At 43.8% G+C, this 18,293-nt stretch overlaps 1 protein-coding gene and 1 long non-coding RNA gene across 3 annotated transcripts in view; both read left to right on the top strand.

Annotated features, from left to right (window-relative positions):
- The first annotated feature begins 1,724 nt into the window (after positions 1-1,724).
- Positions 1,725-4,657, top strand: LOC129864851 (uncharacterized). 2 transcript variants are annotated; one of them, XR_008761261.1, is made up of 6 exons: positions 1,725-2,420; positions 2,594-2,657; positions 2,801-2,979; positions 3,334-3,653; positions 3,803-3,979; positions 4,256-4,657. It is a non-coding gene; the product is annotated as an uncharacterized LOC129864851 (long non-coding RNA). The 2 variants fall into 2 exon arrangements; XR_008761260.1 differs by having other exon boundaries at positions 2,801-3,653.
- A 7,591-nt stretch (positions 4,658-12,248) lies between these two features.
- The window catches only part of LOC129865908 (transmembrane protein 151A-like), a 106,873-nt gene continuing 100,828 nt past the window's right edge, over positions 12,249-18,293 (top strand). The window contains exon 1 of the mRNA XM_055938992.1: positions 12,249-13,362. Within this exon, the coding sequence (XP_055794967.1) occupies positions 12,985-13,362 (378 nt within the window). The 5' untranslated portion in view covers positions 12,249-12,984. The remainder of the gene's footprint in view (positions 13,363-18,293) is intronic.

The raw sequence follows: 18,293 nt of genomic DNA, 5'->3' as shown, positions 1-18,293 counted from the left end.
CCATTCATGTAACATTTCACAAATGCAAGATAAACACTTACTGTACACTGATTAAACCGGTTTTAACAGTTGCAGCCGACAGTAACAACAAACATAATTTGTAGCATCTGTCTTCCGTTTACACCGACTATCAGCACATATAGTTGACGGTCTTCCGTCTGTTTTCCATAAACAAGCCCTGTAACATGCCTTACGGGAACCATATAAAAGTGTGAGTGTAAATGAACCTTTTGTGTTTATGAAAATTATTTCAAGCTTATATGAAAAGATACGTTCCTTATATTTTCAAACCCGTACCGCAAGCGATGCGTGTTAACGTTTAGTAAGCATCAAAGTTCCTATAACTACCACCACCAGGAGTTACTAGCTCTAATCAATAGGCGTTTTAGGTACTTAGTGTCAATGACCACGTTTACATGTACACCAATATCCCGTTATTATTCGGGATAATTAAGTATTCTGTTTTTGAGTTGACCGCATATAAACATAATATCGCTAAAAAGCTTGTATCCCGGTTATCTGAAACCCGGATAAAATGCCTGGGATATGCAGATTTTAGACACGGTGTACTGTGGCATGTAAACATCTTATTCAGTTAACTGTTGTTTTTCGCGGAGGCTGTTTCGCATATCATGGGTGTTGAGATGTTTTCATCTGATTGACAAACAAATCATTTCAAAAACTGAGCAGTTTAGTCCACCATAATTCCATAATAACTTTCTGCATATGTAACGGATGTGAAATGGCTAGCTAGTTAGCGGGTGCGCGCTAGTAGCATTTCAATCAGTTACGTCATTTGCTCTGAGACTTAAGTAGTGTTGCCCCTTGCTTTGCAAGGGCCGCGGCTTTTGTGGAGCGATGGGTAACGACCGTGCTTCGTGGGCGACCGTTGTCGATGTGTGCAGAGGGTCCCTGGTTCGCGCCCGTGTCGGGGCGAGGGGACGGTTTAAAGTTATACTGTTACACATATAATTTCTGACATTTAGTAGGCCATAGTCTTATAATTTCCGACATGTGTTGGTCAACTATAGTTAGATACATGCAGATTTTCTTCTGTCATAACTTGTTGCCCCAGGACACCAGTAAAGTTGTCTGTTTCATTTAGTGACCCGGGAAGAAAACGCAATAACTCCAAAACAGTGGTTAGATTGGTCCTGTCTGCTTGCATAACAGTGGTTAGATTGGTCCTGTCTGCTTGCATAACAGTGTCAAAGATAACAAATTACACAGAGGTTCGCGTTTTCTCTCAAAAATCTCAACTCCTGTTCCCAAGACAAAATTAACATTTGTTGTATCATTTCACTGCAATAAATACATAATTCTGCACGAGCTAATTTTATATTATGCTACATGAGAGGTTATAGGCCTACAGTCAGAGTGTATATTTCAGTTACTATTCCATTTAACCCATATTCACTTAAATGGGGAATATTCTGTTTATTCATGGTACAGGGATAGTCATGAGTGGGATATCAAAGGTACACAGTAAACTGCTCATCCTGAATATGACCTTATTAAACGCGATATGACTACTATCCGGAAAACTGTGCGCATCATCCAACAGCTGTTACACAAGTTCAGTTGAGTAGGCTATTTGAATCAAACATATTGATAAAATATAGTATTGAATTGAATGCGTGTTTATCGGCCGCAGCTGTTTTCTTCACACGTTTTTTTTTTTGTTGTTGTTGCACATGCGCAAAAAGTTTAGAAAAGGGGAAAAGGTGTGCTGGGAGGTGGAGCAAATCAAAAACAACACTCTGGCATGCTCTCTCTTTCTCTGTTTCGCAGTACCAGTAGCCATATGGCTAGACTAGAGCCCGAGTCTCACAGTGATGCCAGCTCCTGAACAGGTGTGACAAAGTGAAAATGTAGAGTTTCCGTCAACCTCGCACGCAATGTAGATCTCAAAGAACGCCGCGGTTCGCGGGAGAGTATTGGGTGAAACCATTCACACCAGGAAAAGGTGTGATATAAATCACGTTTCCTTTTCATTATGTGTTGTGTGAATTAATACGAATATTTGCTGCCATTGTAGTAAGGCTGGCAATTCGAGAGGTCTTCGGACGTACCAGTTTTGTATTATTTTGTTTGAAAGAACAACTAGTGGGTTGAGTGCTTCTCTCCTATCTCTCCTCAGTCAGAGGTATTCCGAGAGCAGGGTTGTCTCCTTCCTTTGTTTATAAAAAAAAACACGTTTAAAACGGTATAACACAATAGTGTCTTTTGAAGAACGGGTTCACATATCCCAAAGTCAATAGCGAATGAGACTATTTATCTTGCCTTTAATGTATTTAAGGCGTATTTCGGCAAGTTAACCCAAGTTCTGGCTGGCTTAGCTAGCCATGTTATTGACGAGCTAACTAGCACCGTCGGTCACTGCACTAGAATGTCACGCTAACGTTAGCTATTGCTAGCAGGTGATTTATTGAAATATTAATTGAACGTTTATTTTCTTACTACCTTAAAATGTTTATATAAAAAGGGTTGTACTTGTGCTCTGTATTTGTGGATTAATATCACTTCACATTGAGGGCCATGTATCACTACTGTGGCTCCTATCTAAAATATATATTGTGTCCTACCTAACCAGTGAACGTGTGGCTGTGACCGTCCAGTCAATGCCTGTCATCACTGTTTAACATCTTTTACTGCAGGTATTATTTGATGTTTTTCTGTTATTTTCTAAACACAATGCATTTATACTATACGGTCACTTTGTGGATTGAGCCCGAGAGAGATATTCTGAGAGCAGTGAATGTGTGACTGTCCTGTCATCACTGTTTGAAATCTTTTACAGCAGATAAAAACCGAGTCAACATGAAGTGTGGGTGTCCGTGTGCCTTTCGTCTGTGGGGCTATGTGAAGTAGGTTACACAGATCCATCTGGGTAGGAAGAGCACCGTGCCCCAACCCCCTCTTCCTCCAGTGGTTTACTGAGCTACGGGACCAAGCGGCAGAGAGGGGACAGAAGATGCAGTATGTTTATCAGAAGATATCTATCACACACACTCAGGCTATAATCACTTACACTATGTGTATCAGAAGGTAACTGGCTAGATAAGCTGGGTTGGAACTATAAAGCCTTCATACCCCAGGACACTTGCTACTGGCGTCCCTCAGGGTGTGTAGGCTTTTGTTCCAAACCAGTACTAAAACACACCTGACTCATTGCTAACAAGATCATCATCTAGTCATTGACTAGCTGAATCAGGTGTGTTAGTGCTGGGCTGGCACAAAAGCCTGCCCTGAAGCTAACAGGACATGTTTTCTGTTGCATATCTCTGTCCCTCCCTCTCTCCATTTTATTCATTTAACCTTTTATTTAACTAGGCAAGTCTGTTAAGAACAAATTCTTCTTTACAATGACGGCCTACTAGAGGGATGTGCGCCGCCCTATGGGACTCCCAATCACGGCTGGTTGTGATACAGCCCAGGATCGAACCAGGGTCTGTAGTGATGCCTCTAGCACTGAGATGCAGTGCCTTAGACCGCTGCGCCACTCGCCATTCCATCTCACCAGGCTATCAGTTCATTGAAGAAGTTCCCCCTACCCCTTCACAACGCTTGAGAGACAAAGATTCTACAAAACTTGGGAGATGGAATTTGTAAGATACTGGATGAGAAGTTACCGAGGCACTACAGAGAAAATGGTGAGATGGGTGGGAGAGAGCGAGAAAGAGCAGATGTATAAATGATGGGATGTGCATATTGGACGGGAGTGAAACAGAAATGTGAAGCGATAGATGGAGTGATTGATCATAAGTTTCTCTTTCCCTTTCTTCCTCCAATCCGCTTCCAGGTCCGGACACTTCCATCCACCTCCTCCCTGCTCGTGTGACGGCAGCCCCCCCTAGTTGCCGTAGCAGCAACAACCTGGCTCCGTCCAAACAGCCCTCGAGGGAAGGAGAGAGTATGTACCCCAGAAGAGGTCTGGAGAATATGCTGTCCTACTAACACTGTCAACAGAAAGGCCCAGGTAGTTAGTTACTTGTTTGTTCACACTCTTTCACCTTCTTTCTCTCTTCGCTGATGTCATCCTATTTTCTCTTACTTTCGCAGTTTTTTTGGGGTCGTATCTCCCCCTTTCTTCTCTTAGACCATGTCCCTCTCTGCCCATCCTTGATCTTTCACCCCCTCTCGGACAAAGCAGAAGGATCTGTACAATCTCTGATTAGAATGACAGTTTGTTTGGTGTTCTTCCTCAGGCGTCACATTGACCATAGTCCCTCTTCTCTCCCCCGGTCTTTTCTAGGTTCCTGGTGGTCAAGAGCTTTATGTTTAGACTGGAGCAACAGGCTAAGGCCCAGCATCTGTGTGACAAGTCCTCATGACAATATTCACAAAAACGTTGCTACATCCTTTCTACAACTTTACGGTTCAGTGTTTTTATAACACATTACACTGTCTCTCTCTGCGTACATGCCCTGGCAGAACACAGCCTGAGACCCCCCCTGCAGCAGGCTGTAGTTAACACACAGGTACACACAGAACAGAGTTCGATTTGGTGCAACTCAACTTGTACACATACATACACACAGGTATGACCAGTGGTGACCCGTCATTGAGCCCCACCTGTTTAGCTAAAATAAATAATTAGAAATAACTGTTTTGCATGTTATTTTGGCATTAATACGTGACACATGTCAGTTTGCAAACAATGTAAAAAAAAAAATATATATATATATATATTTTAAGTGTTAAAAAATCTGCGTGCAAACATGGTCTCTTTTTTGTTTTCTTGAGTAAAGCAGCTCCAAAATGCAGTTGTTTCAGCCTAGCTCTGTGCTTTCTGTGGTGGTGGGGCAAGCCAGGAGAAAATACAGAGTGTAGGGGTTGGTAATGTTCTCTAGTTGCGCTGTGATTGGCTCAGTGTTCTGTCACTCATGGGGACACTACGTCACCGCATAATCTACAGGGAGAGCTCGAAAATTCAAGCTCCTTGGGTGCTGCCATAGTTACATTGGAAGTGCCCATCCAAGAAGGCTCATGGTCATTGGCCACAAATAAAAATGTCGAATCACGTTATATCTACTGTACATTTGATTGGACTGATCATGTCAACATCATACTTTCAAAATCTTAGCTAGGATTGAACCCTTTTTTTCAATTTCTGCCTAAAATGACATACCCAAATCTAACTGCCTGTAGCTCAGGACCTGAAGCAAGGATATGCATATTCTTGATACCATTTGAAAGGAAACACTTTGAAGTTTGTGGAAATGTGAAATTAATGTAGGAGAATATAACACATTAGATCTGGTAAAAGATGATACAAACAAAAAAACATCAGTTTACACATTTTTTTCCTCCATCTTTGAAAGGCAAGATAAAGGCCATAAAATCTAAATTGTTTTGGTGCAATTTAGATTTTGGCCACCAGATGGCAGAAGTGTGTGTGCAAAGTTTCAGACTGATCCAGTGAAGCGTTACATTACTGCACAACATTTTGAATCAAGTCTGCTCAAATGTGGTCAATTGATATATTTTCAAGTACATAACTATATAGAACATCCAAAAATTATATGGTAATAAAAAAAAAAAATGTTTACACACTCCCAGGAAGGTCATACGTGATGGATAATTAGCTTCCCTACAGAAAAGTCACTAACCTTCACACGTCTAGATGGCCGGGGGGGTGTGTGTGGGGCCAGAAAACGCAAGGGTTCAAACTGTAGAACCCAGTTCCTACATTTGAATATAAAAATGCATTTTATCAAGCAAAACTATTCTACATTTTATCTCTGGGACCCTCAGGATGACAAATCAGAGACAGATTACTGAATGTAAGTATATTATTTACCTTCAGAGGTGAATGTATCAAACCAGTTGCCGTGATCAAAGTTTGTTGTTGTGCACTCTCCTCAAACAATAGCAATGGTATTTTTTCACTGTCGTAGCTACTGTAAATTGAACAGTGCATTTAGATTAACAAGTATTTAAGCTTTCTGCATATATAAGACATGTCTATGTCCTGGAATTGGCTGTTGTTTACAGCATCATTCTAGTCACATTAGCGCACGTTAGCAACAACCGTCCCAGTTTAGGGACACAGATCATGTAGAGGCTAGCAAGCCAGACAACCAGTAATCATTATGAATCAAGTCGACAATCTTCTGGCAAATCTTTTTCAATCCTTGTCATATGAAGAGGAATTATAGATTAAAATGTATCGGTGCTCATCGGCCATTGGACATTATACATTATACAGTTGGAAATCACAAATTCAACAATGAGTGGTTTGGAAGGAATCAGTGGCTAACTGCAAGCGTTGCAAAGCAATCACTAGCATGCTATTTAGTGGACAGGGTGTTTGGTCCAAGTCTGGGTTTTTTCCAAGCTTAAAAGGATAAACATTCACATGTAACACCATGAGCAAGAAAATGTTGATACATTGGCCATGCTATCAATCCAGCATGACTTTCTGCCGTGTTCAAAACAACTGGAAACTCGGAACTGGGAAATATCAGACTTCAGTGAGTTCAAGACAAGTGGCAACTATGAAAAAAAACGAGCTCCGACTGGCAAAATACGTTTTGAACGGTCATCCAACTCTGGAATTTCAAGTTGGGAATTCTGGCCTCTTTCTAGATCACTGATGTCATGATTCGACCTTGTTTTTTTCAGAGTTCCCAGTTGTCTTGAAAGCACCATAACTCCAGAGAATGCCAGACTTTGATGACATAGTTTGATGACAAAATTTGTCCACAAGAAGGATCGCTGCGCCACCGTCCTGTTCAAGTGAGCACAGCACAACAAGGTGAGTCCAAAACTATTGTATGCTGCTGCATAAATGATGTAATATGCCAGGGAGATATGTATACTGTAGCTAAGAAGCGGAGTGGGTCGAGAGTTTCTTGTTCCTCGGTGTCCACATCACCAACAATTTATCATGGTTCAAACACAACAAGAAAGTCGTGAAGAGGGCACCAGAACGCTTTCTCCCACTCAGGAGACTGAAAAGATTTGACATGGGTCCCAAGATCCTGAAAAAGTTCTACAGCTGCACCATCGAGAGCATCCTGACTGTTTGCATCACGGGCTGGTATGGCAACTGCTCGTCATCCGACCGTAAGGCGCTACAGAAGGTAGTGCATACGGCAAGCTTCCTGCCATCCAGGACCTACAGTACCAGTCAAAAGTTTGTGTGCAAAGCTGTCATTAAGGCAAAGGTTGGGTACTTTGAAAAATCTAAAATATATTTTGATTTGTTTAACCCTTTTGTGGTTACCACATGATTCCATATGTGTTATTTCATAGTTTTTATGTCTTCACAATTATTATTATTTTTATTTCACCTTTATTTAACCAGGTAGGCCAGTTGAGAACAAGTTCTCATTTACAACTGTGACCTGGCCAAGATAAAGCAAAGCAGTGCGACACAAACAACAACACAGAGTTACACATGGAATAAACAAGCGTACAGTCAATAACACATAGAAAAAAGGAAGTCTATATACAGTGTGTGCAAATGGCGTGAGGAGGTAAGGCAATAAATAGGCCATAGTAGCGAAGTAATTACAATTTAGCAAATTAACACTGGAGTGATAGATGTGCAAGTAGAAATACTGGTGTGCAAAAGAGCAGAAAAGTAAATAAAAACAATATGGGGATGAGGTAGGTAGATTGGATGGGCTATTTACAGATGGGCTATGTACAGCTGCAGCGATCGGTTAGCTGCTCAGATAGCTGGTGCTTAAAGTTAGTGAGGGAAATATAAGTCTCCAGCTTCAGCGATTTTTGCAATTCATTCCAGTCATTGGCAGCAGAGAACTGGAAGGAAAGGCGGTCAAAGGAGGTGTTGGCTTTGGGGATGGCCAGTGAGATATACCTGCTGGAGCGCATGCTACGGGTGGGTGTTATTATCGTGACCAATGAACTGAGCAGCGCTTTACCTAGCATAGACTTATAGATGACCTGGAGCCAATGGGTCTGGCGACAAATATGTAGCGAGGGCCAGTCGACTAGACCATACAGGCCGCAGTGGTGGGTGGTATAAGGGGCTTTGGTGACAAAACGGATGGCACTGTTAAGAAAATAACGAAAAAGCCTTGAATGAGTAGGTGTGTCCAAACTTTTGAATGGTACTGTGTGTGTGTGTGTATATATATATATACAGTTGAACTCGGAGGTTTACATACACCTTAGCCAAATATATTTAAACTCAGTTTTTCACAATTCCTGACATTTAATCAGAGTAAAAATTTCCTGTCTTAGGTCAGTTAGGATCACCACTTTATTTTAAGAATGTGAAATGTCAGAATAATAGCAGAGAGAATGATTTATTTCAGCTTTTATTTCTTTCATCACATTCCCAGTGGGTCGGGAAGTTTACATACACTCAATTCGTATTTGGTAGCATTGCCTTTCAATTGTTTAACTTGGGTCAAACGTTTCGGGTAGCCTTCCAAAAGATTCCCACAATAAGTTGGGTGAATTTTGGCCCATTCCTCCTGACAGAGCTGGTGTAACTGAATCAGGTTTGTAGACCTCCTTGCTCGCACACAGATATTCAGTTCTGCCCACAAATGTTCTATAGGATTGAGGTCAGGGCTTTGTGATGGCCACTCCAATACCTTGACTTGCTTTTCCTTAAGCCATTTTGCCACAACTTTGGCAGTATATTTGGGGTCATTGTCCATTTGGAAGACCCATTTGCCACCAAGCTTTAACTTCCTGACTCATGTCTTGAGATGCTGCTTCAATATATATCCACATCATTTTCCTTTTCCCATGATGCCATCTATTTTGTGAAGTGCACCAGTCCCTCCTGAGGCAATGCACCCTCACAACATGATGCTGCCACCCCCGTGCTTCACGGTTGGGATGGTGTTCTTCGGCATGCAAGCCTCCGCCTTTTTCCTCCAAACATAACAATGGTCATTATGGCCAAACAGATCTATTTTTGTTTCATCAGACCAGAGGACATTTCTCCAAAAAGTACGATCTTTGTCACCATATGCAGTTGCAAACCATAGTCTTGCTTTTTTATGGCGGTTTTGGAGCAGTGGCTTCTTCCTTGCTGAGCGGCATTTCAGGTTATGTCGATATAGGACTCGTTTTACTGTGGATATATGCTTTTGTACCTGTTTCCTCCAGCATCTTCACAAGGTCCTTTGCTGTTGTTCTGGGATTGATTTGCACTTTTTGCACCAAAGTTCGTTCATCTCTAGGAGACAGAACGCGTCTCCTTCCTGAGCAGTATGACGGCTGCGTGGTCCCATGGTGTTTATACTAGCGTACTATTGTTTGCACAGATGAACGTAGTACCTTCAGGCGTTTGGAAATTGCTCCCAAGGATGAACCAGACTTGTAGACTTATTTTTCTGAGGTCTTGGCTGATTTCTTTTGATTTTCTCATGATGTCAAGCAAAGAGGCACTGAGTTTGAAGGTAGGCCTTGAAATACATCCACAGGTACACCTCCAATTGACTCAAATGATGTCAATTAGCCTATCAGAAGCTTCTAAAGACATTACATTATTTTCTGGAATTTTCCAAGCTGTTTAAATGCACAGTCAACTTAGTGTATGTAAACTTCTGACCCACTGGAATTGTGATACAGTGAATTATAAGTGAAATGTCTGTAAACAATTGTTGGAAAAATTACTTGTGTCATGCACAAAGTAGATGTCCTAACCGACTTGCCAAAACTATAGTTTGTTAACAAGAAATTTGTGGAGTGGTTGAAAAACTAGTTTTAATGCCCCCAACCTAAGTGTATGGAAACTTCTGACTTCAACTGTGTATATATATATAGAAAGGCTGACCCCCTTGGCTTCTCTTTATTTTTCTATGATTGAATAGTTGATTGACAAGGTATTTGATTGATCAGATAGTTGATTGATTGAATAGGGTGCCATTTAGGACAAACCCTGTGACTCTTCAAGCTGCAATATGTAACCTTTCGGTCGACTCGACCAAATTCACATAGAAATGTGAGCTGTAGATCTGTCATTCTCATTGAAAGTAAATCTAAGAAGTGGTAGATCTATTATATGTGAGCTATTTCTATGCTTCCCGTTCTTAAGTTTTGCTTTTTGTTGTTTTTACTTTTGGGTTTTGTTTCCTAGCTTCAAACAGCTGACAATACAATATTTTTGGTTATGGAAAATATATTTCACAGCGGTTTAGATGGTACACTGATTCTCTACACTATACTTGCTTGTTTTGTCACATAAACTGAAATTAAGCAAATTATTATAATTTTATGAACCAGGAAATCGTGAAGAGATTTCTGAAAAATTGATCTTTAAGGCTACATGAATCATGTTTTCCAGACATATTAGACATGTCTCATCCCTGCCTCTTGACTCTCCTCACATCCTCAACTTTATGCTACGTCCCAACAGCACCCTATTCCCTACATAGTGCAGTAGAACCCTATGGGCCCTGGTTAAAAGGCATCCTATTCCCTACATAGTGCAGTAGAACCCTATGGGCCCTGGTTAAAAGGGACCCTATTCCCTACATAGTGCAGTAGAACCCTATGGGCCCTGGTTAAAAGGCACCCTATTCCCTACATAGTGCAGTAGAACTATATGGGCCCTGGTTAAAAGGCACCCTATTCCCTACATAGTGCAGTAGAACCCTATGGGCCCTGGTTAAAAGGCATCCTATTCCCTACATAGTGCAGTAGAACCCTATGGGCCCTGGTTAAAAGGGACCCTATTCCCTACATAGTGCAGTAGAACTATATGGGCCCTGGTTAAAAGGGACCCTATTCCCTACACAGTGCAGTAGAACTATATGGGCCTTGGTTAAAAGGCACCCTATTCCCTACATAGTGCAGTAGAACCCTATGGATCTATATAAGGAATGGGGTGATATAATGATGACTCAAAGATGTAGCTAATGATTCAATCACATGACATGGATAAAAGCTATTTTGCGTTCTATAAGCATTTGTCTTTTCAAAACGTTTAAATTAAAGGGCTGGTTTCTCCATTAACATACAGTGCATTCGGAAGGTATACAGAACCCCTTCCGTTTTTCCACATTTTGTTACGTTACTGCCTTATTCTAAAATGGATTAAGTAAATACAAAATGCTCATCAATCTACACACAATACCCCATAATGGCAAAGTGAAAACATTTTTTTTTTTAATTTTTGCAAATATATATTTTTTAAAAGATACCTTTTTTAGCCTCCATCATTCTTAAATTGAAGAAGTTTGGAACCACCAAGACTCCTCCTAGAGCTGGCCGTCCGGCCAAACTGAGCAATCGGGGGAAAAAGGGCCTTAGTGAGGAAAGTGATCAAGAACCCGATGGTCACTCTGACAGAGCTCCAGAGTTCCTCTGTGGAGATGGGAGAACCTTCCTGAAGGACAACCATCTCTGCAGCACTCCACCAATCAGGCCTTTATGGTAGAGTGACCAGACAGAAGCCACACCTCAGTAAAAGGCACATGACAGCCTGCTTGGAGTTTGCCAAAGGGCACCTAAAGACTCTCAGGCCATGAGAAACAAGATTCTCTGATCTGATGAAACCAAGATTGAACTCTTTGACCTGAATGCCAAGGGTCACGTCTGGAGGAAACCTGGCACCCTTCCTATGGTGAAGCATGGTGGTGGCAGCATCATGCTGTGGGGATGTTTTTCAGCAGCAGGGGCTGGGAGACTAGTCAGGATCGAGGGAAAGATGAACGGAGCAAGGTACAGAGAGATCCTTGAATGAAACCTGCTCCAGAGCGCTCAGGACCTCAGACTGGGGCGAAGGTTCACCTTCCAACAACCCTAAGCACACAAACAAGACAACGCAGGAGTGGCTTCGGGACAAGTTTCTGAATGTCCTTGAGTAGCTCAGCCAGAGCCCGGGCTTGAACCTGCTCGAACACCTCTGGAGAGGCCTGAAAATAGCTGTGCAGCAACGCTCCCAATCCAACCTGACAGAGCTTGAGAGGATCTGCAGAAAATAATGGAAGAAACTCCCCAAATACAGGTGTGCAAAGCTTGTAGTGTCATATCCAAGATTCAAAGTTGTAATCGCTGCCTAAGGTGCTTCAACAAAGTACTGTGTGTAAAGGGTCTGAATACTTACACTCATGTGAAAAAAAATAAATAAATGTTTTCGCTTTTTCATGTAGATTGATAAGGGGGAAAAACAATTTTTTTCAATTTTAGAATAAGGCTGTAATGTAACAAAATGTGGAAAAAGTCAAGGGGTCTGAATACTTTCCGAATCCACTGTATGTTTGTTGATAAATGTATGTAAATGCGAAGGTGGTGGGTGACGTCAGTGGGCATACAGAATAATGTGAAACCTTCGGAGTTCTAAGGAGACTAATAGAAAGAAAAGAAACACCAGAGATGATTTTACCGTTAGTTTTTTATCCTGAGGATAAACTGTTTACCGATATAAAAGGAATCGGTTTATCCATGTTCGCCTTTTACCAGTAGGATTAATCGAGATCTGCCTGCCTTTGAAAAAACATCTTCCTCCTAACCTTCCCATCCATCCGTCTTCATATCAGCGCTCTCGTGCCAGCCGCCCCCCCTGCTCACTCTGAAGGAAACGGTAACGGTTGGCTCAGTCCCGAGCCCCACCTGCGCATAGGACGAAGCCTAGAAGGGGCTCGCTGTTATCACCGCACAGAAGCACAGAGTAACACTAACCGACGTTAATGTAATTGTTAACGGAAGACATCTGGGCTTTGTCTAATCTATGCTATGAGGTGAATGAATCAAACCATGGAAGGCGTGAAAAATAACCGAGAGGCACCGGGTAAATTAACTCCCTGGATCCCGACAGAGGCGACGTTCAGTCAGCGTGGATAATGCGCATTTGCTGCAGGCTCTACTGTCATCGCTACAGTGTAACCGGATCTCGACCGGCGACGGATGGGTTGACTCCCGCCGCGCCGAGGAGGTGGTCCCAGCCTCCGGCTCGGGCCGCCGCTCCCGGAGTGGGTCCCCATCCTTGGTCCCGTTAACCGTAGGGCTAACGGGAGGGCGTGTGCCAGGGGGAAGAAGAGAGAGAAAATGCAGACGGAGGTGCCAGTAGCCCTACCGCCGGAGACAGGAGAGGAGACCATAGCAGACGGGGAAGGGAGAGAGGAGACCACAGCAGACGGGAATGGGAGAGAGGAGACCACAGCAGACGGGAATGGGAGAGAGGAGACCACAGCAGACGGGAATGGGAGAGAGGAGACCACAGCAGACGGGAATGGGAGAGAGGAGACCATAGCAGACGGGGAAGGGAGAGAGGAGACCACAGCAGACGGGGAAGGGAGAGAGGAGACCATAGCAGACGGGAATGGGAGAGAGGAGACCACAGCAGACGGGGTAGGAAGAGAGGAGACCATAGCAGACGGGAATGGGAGAGAGGAGACCACAGCAGACGGGAATGGGAGAGAGGAGGTAGGCTAAGGGGAACAGGGTGACTGTGTGTGTGAATAGGTTAGGGGGGATGGGGATCTTTGGACACGCGTGTCTTTAAGGTCCACCAATAGGCTCGATCAGATGCTAATTTTTTTTTTTGTTTATCCTTCTTTTTTATAGATTTGACAGCCTTGTTTTATTTCCTTGCCACTCAAAGGAAACCGAGCGCATTCCTTCTTGTGGCCTTGTTGATATTTGTGTGATGCTGCATAGTTGAAAGGGACTAAATATGCATGCCTAGGCGGACACAACACATTTAGCCCAGAAATGAATGGCCAACTTATAGTGATGGTATGCCTATGGGGCTTTAGCACAGAACATATCTATAGCATTTTCACATTTCCAACAAGATGTATTTTGTCAAAGGGAGAGAAAAAAAAATGCATGGCACGTCCATAAGGGACAAATAAGATATTACTGTACCATGGCGCTGTAATTGTAAAAGTGCATTAAAAAACAAGGTGCCCTATTTTAAGCACCTTATATTTCAGGCTGCATCCTGCCGCTGATACGCGTTATGAATAGACCGCTGTAAGTTAGCCTATTCGACAGAATATAGAATTAGCCTAGGTTACTCAAGACGGAAAACAATATAAACCTGCCATTATTATTAGCTGGTAGCCTACTATTCTCATCTCCATCCTCATCCCTTCGCGTTCAATCTCTCCCTCCATCTTTCCCTTGCAGTCTTGCTCCATGTCTGCATTGCAGTCTGAAGGGAGAGCCCCTGCCCAACCGTAGAGGACTGTTCCCCTGCCTCATATCTCTCATTTTCTCGCCACCTCTCACCTCATTGATTCCTTTAACAAAGCCTACCGTCTCTCACCCTCCATCTCTCTCTGTCCTTGTCCTCATCTCGCTTTCTCTCACCTAAAAAAACGCATCTTGTCATTCCTCCATCCCTCTAATCCGGACCTGTCTCTGCTTCTCCCCTTCAATTTAAATTCTCAAGGGGTCCCCCCCGCTGGCCATTTCTCGACGAATATCAATTATAAGAGGTGTGGAGGGCTAGTCAAGTTTGAAGAGAGTCCTAGTTAGACATGTAGTAGTAGGCTAGTCATTTCTCACTGAGAAGAGAGAGGCAAACAGCCATTGTAGAAGGATATTACCGTAGATGTTGTCAACTGTCACTTTTGTCCGTTAAAAATGTTTTTCTCTCCCCCCCAAACCCACAACATTCCATGCGCGAGTCATCGGCGTTTTCCCGCCTCTCGTTTCCCGCCTCTTATAGTCACTTCGCGCTCAGCAATCCAATCAGAATCCAGAGGATTTAAATTGTCTATTAAGAGGGAAATAGATCAGAACATCTATCAATGATTCAGTCAGTGTCTTTTTGTAAATACCTCGGTTTTACCGACAGTGGTTTGTAAATACCTCGGTTTTACCGACAGTGGTTTGTAAATACCTGGGTTTTACCGACAGTGGTTTGTAAATACCTCGGTTTTACCGACAGTGGTTTGTAAATACCTGGGTTTTACCGACAGTGGTTTGTAAATACCTCGGTTTTACCGACAGTGGTTTGTAAATACCTCGGTTTTTACCGACAGTGGTTTGTAAATACCTCGGTTTTACCGACAGTGGTTTGTAAATACCTCGGTTTTTACCGACAATGGTTTGTAAATACCTCGGTTTTTACCGACAGTGGTTTGTAAATACCTCGGTTTTACCGACAGTGGTTTGTAAATACCTCGGTTTTTACCGACAGTGGTTTGTAAATACCTCGGTTTTACCGACAGTGGTTTGTAAATACCTCGGTTTTTACCGACAGTGGTTTGTAAATACCTCGGTTTTTACCGACAGTGGTTTGTAAATACCTCGGTTTTTACCGACAGTGGTTTGTAAATACCTCGGTTTTACCGACAGTGGTTTCAGTCACTGTAACTGCTAAACATTTAGCCATGCTCACCATCATTTAGAAAGGCTAGAAACACGTGGTAGGCTACATGTAACTGATCACAACCGTGACATCATCTAGCCTAGTAGATCACAAGTAACCTAGATGTGAATGTTTGGAGATGACACATTAACCATGCAGTGGGCTACATGGTGCAGTGTCAAATCATAACAGAGGCAGAGCGGGATGGAGAGAGAGGAGGAAAAGGAGGAGGCTGTTATTTATTTATTTTTGGCACTATGTTTCCCTGGGGAGGTACAATCTGTTGTTTCACAGTCATCTCTTTTGGCAGCCTCTCAGTCTCTGTCTCGTTGTCTCCCGGGGCCCTCTCTTTGCAACTCTTCACACTTATCATCCGAAAGACTCAAAAATATTCACATTTTCTTGTTCATCCATCCATTCCTGGCCCCCTGTTTTTCACAAAAGTTATCTGATCAGATTTCTGCAATCGCATAGGAATAAATGCATAGAAATATACTTAATAGAAAGGGCGTATAATTGACTTGAATGGCGGACGCCCATTCTATTCACTATATTTCTATGCGATTGCAGAAATCAGATTAGATGTCTTTTGAAAAACTGGGCCCTGGGTGGCCTTGCCCCGATAACAAACAGTTAGGTAGCGTTCTAACCACCATCTAATTCCCTATGAGTTCCTGTATACTTCCTTTGACCAGGGCCTTATGGGTGGAATAGGACACTGTATGGTGCCATTTGGGACAAACAGTTCATGTAAACATACTACCAATGTGGTGCAGGGTTTAACACATACAGAGAGACACACACACACAGAGAGAGACACACACACAGAGACACACACACACACACACACAGAGAGAGAGAGACACACACACACACACACACAGAGAGAGACACACACACACACACACACACACACACACACACACACAGAGACACACACACACACACACACACACACACACACACACACACACACACACACACACACACACACACACACACACACACACACACACAGAGACACACACACACACACACACAGAGAGAGAGAGACACACACACACACACACACACACACAAACACACACACACACAGAGACACACACACAGACGCAGAGAGAGAGAGAGAGGGAGAGACACACACACACACACAGAGAGATATGCCAGTAATCTATAAAAAGATCTTGTATGTCTCTCTCTACTATCCTACTCTCTCTTCTGGTCTCTCTACTATCCTACTCTCTCTTCTGGTCTCTCTCTCTTTCTACTACCCTACTCTCTCTTCTGGTCTCTCTCTCTTTCTACTACCCTACTCTCTCTTCTGGTCTCTCTCTCTCTCTACTACCCTACTCTCTCTTCTGGTCTCTCTCTCTTTCTACTACCCTACTCTCTCTTCTGGTCTCTCTCTCTCTCTACTAACCTACTCTCTCTTCTGGTCTCTCTCTCTCTACTATCATACTCTCTCTTCTGGTCTCTCTCTCTCTCCACTATCCTCCTCTCTCTTCTGGTCTCTCTCTACTATCCTACTCTCTCTTCTGGTCTCTCTCTCTCTACTATCCTACGCTCTCCTCTCTCTGTCACTTTCAGCTTTCTGAGTTTTCTCTGGTTCCTTTTATAGACTGATCAATATAGAGAGCCAGAAAGAGAATGGAGAGAGAGAGAGGGGGATGGAGAGAGAGGGGTGGATAGAGAGAGGGGGGTGGAGAGAGAGGGATGAAGAGAGATGGGAGATGGAGAGAGAGGGGGGGTGGAGAGAGAGGGGGGGTGGAGAGAGAGGGGGGTGGAGAGAGAGGGGGGTGGAGAGAGGGACGGGGAGTGGAGAGAGAGAGGGGGATGTAGAGAGATGGGGATGAGAGAGGGAGGATGGAGAGAGATGGGGATGAGATAGAGGGGAGATGGGGAGAGAGGGGGGTTGGAGAGGGGGATGGAGAGAGAGGGGGATGGAGATGGGGGAGGGAGAGAGAGAGAGGGGGATGGAGAGAGAGGGACGGGAGGTGGAGAGAGGGGGATGGAGAGAGAAGGGGGATGGAGAGAGAAGGGGGATGAGAGAGAGGGGAGATGGAGAGAGAGGGGGATGGAGAGAGAGGGGGATGAGAGAGAGGGGGTGAGAGAGAGGGGGTGGAGAGGGGAGAAGGAGAGAGAGGGGGGATGGTAAAAGAGGGGATGAGAGAGGGGGAGATGGAGAGAGGGACGGGAGGTGGAGAGAGGGGGATGGAGAGAGAAGGGGGATGAGAGAGGGGGGATGAGAGAGAGGGGAGATGGAGAGAGAGGGGGATGGAGAGAGAGGGGGATGGAGAGAGAGGGGGATGAGAGAGAGGGGGGTGAGAGAGAGAGGGGTGAGAGAGAGGGGAGATGGAGAGAGAGGGGGGGTGAGAGAGAGGGAAGATGGATAGAGGGGGGGATGGAGAGAGGGGAGATGAGGAGAGAGGGGAGATGGATAGAGGTATAGTATGCCCTTCATTTTTTGCACCTCTCACAGAAAGCTCATGCCAGTCAGCAGTGAGACAGTTAAACAGTGTGTACGTGTGTGGAGCCAAGTTATCAGAGCTGTTGCAGCTAGCGTCTGCATAGTGCAGGGTTGGAGAGAAGGATGGAGAGAGAGGAAAGAGAGGGAGAGCGACATGGAGAGAGAGAGGAAGAGGAAATGGAAGGATAGGTGTGATGACTGGACATCTGGCGAGGGCACTAGTGTCATTCTCTCTTTCTTCATCTGTTCGGCCGTTTCCTCCCTCCCTCCATAACCAAGACAACAACATAACCCAGACAACAACATAACCCAGACAACAACATAACCGAGACAACAACATAACCCAGACAACAACATAACCCAGACAACAACATAACCGAGACAACAACATAACCGAGACAACAACATAACCCAGACAACAACATAACCCAGACAACAACATAACCCAGACAACAACATAACCCAGACAACAACATAACCCAGACAACAACATAACCCAGACAACAACATAACCCAGACAACAACATAACCCAGACAACAACATAACCCAGACAACAACATAACCCA

This window comes from Salvelinus fontinalis, chromosome 11 (assembly GCF_029448725.1).
Source record: "Salvelinus fontinalis isolate EN_2023a chromosome 11, ASM2944872v1, whole genome shotgun sequence".
NCBI lineage: Eukaryota > Metazoa > Chordata > Actinopteri > Salmoniformes > Salmonidae > Salvelinus > Salvelinus fontinalis.
The sequence above is the reverse complement of the archived record's forward strand: the minus strand, read 5'-3'. Positions and strand labels throughout refer to the sequence as shown.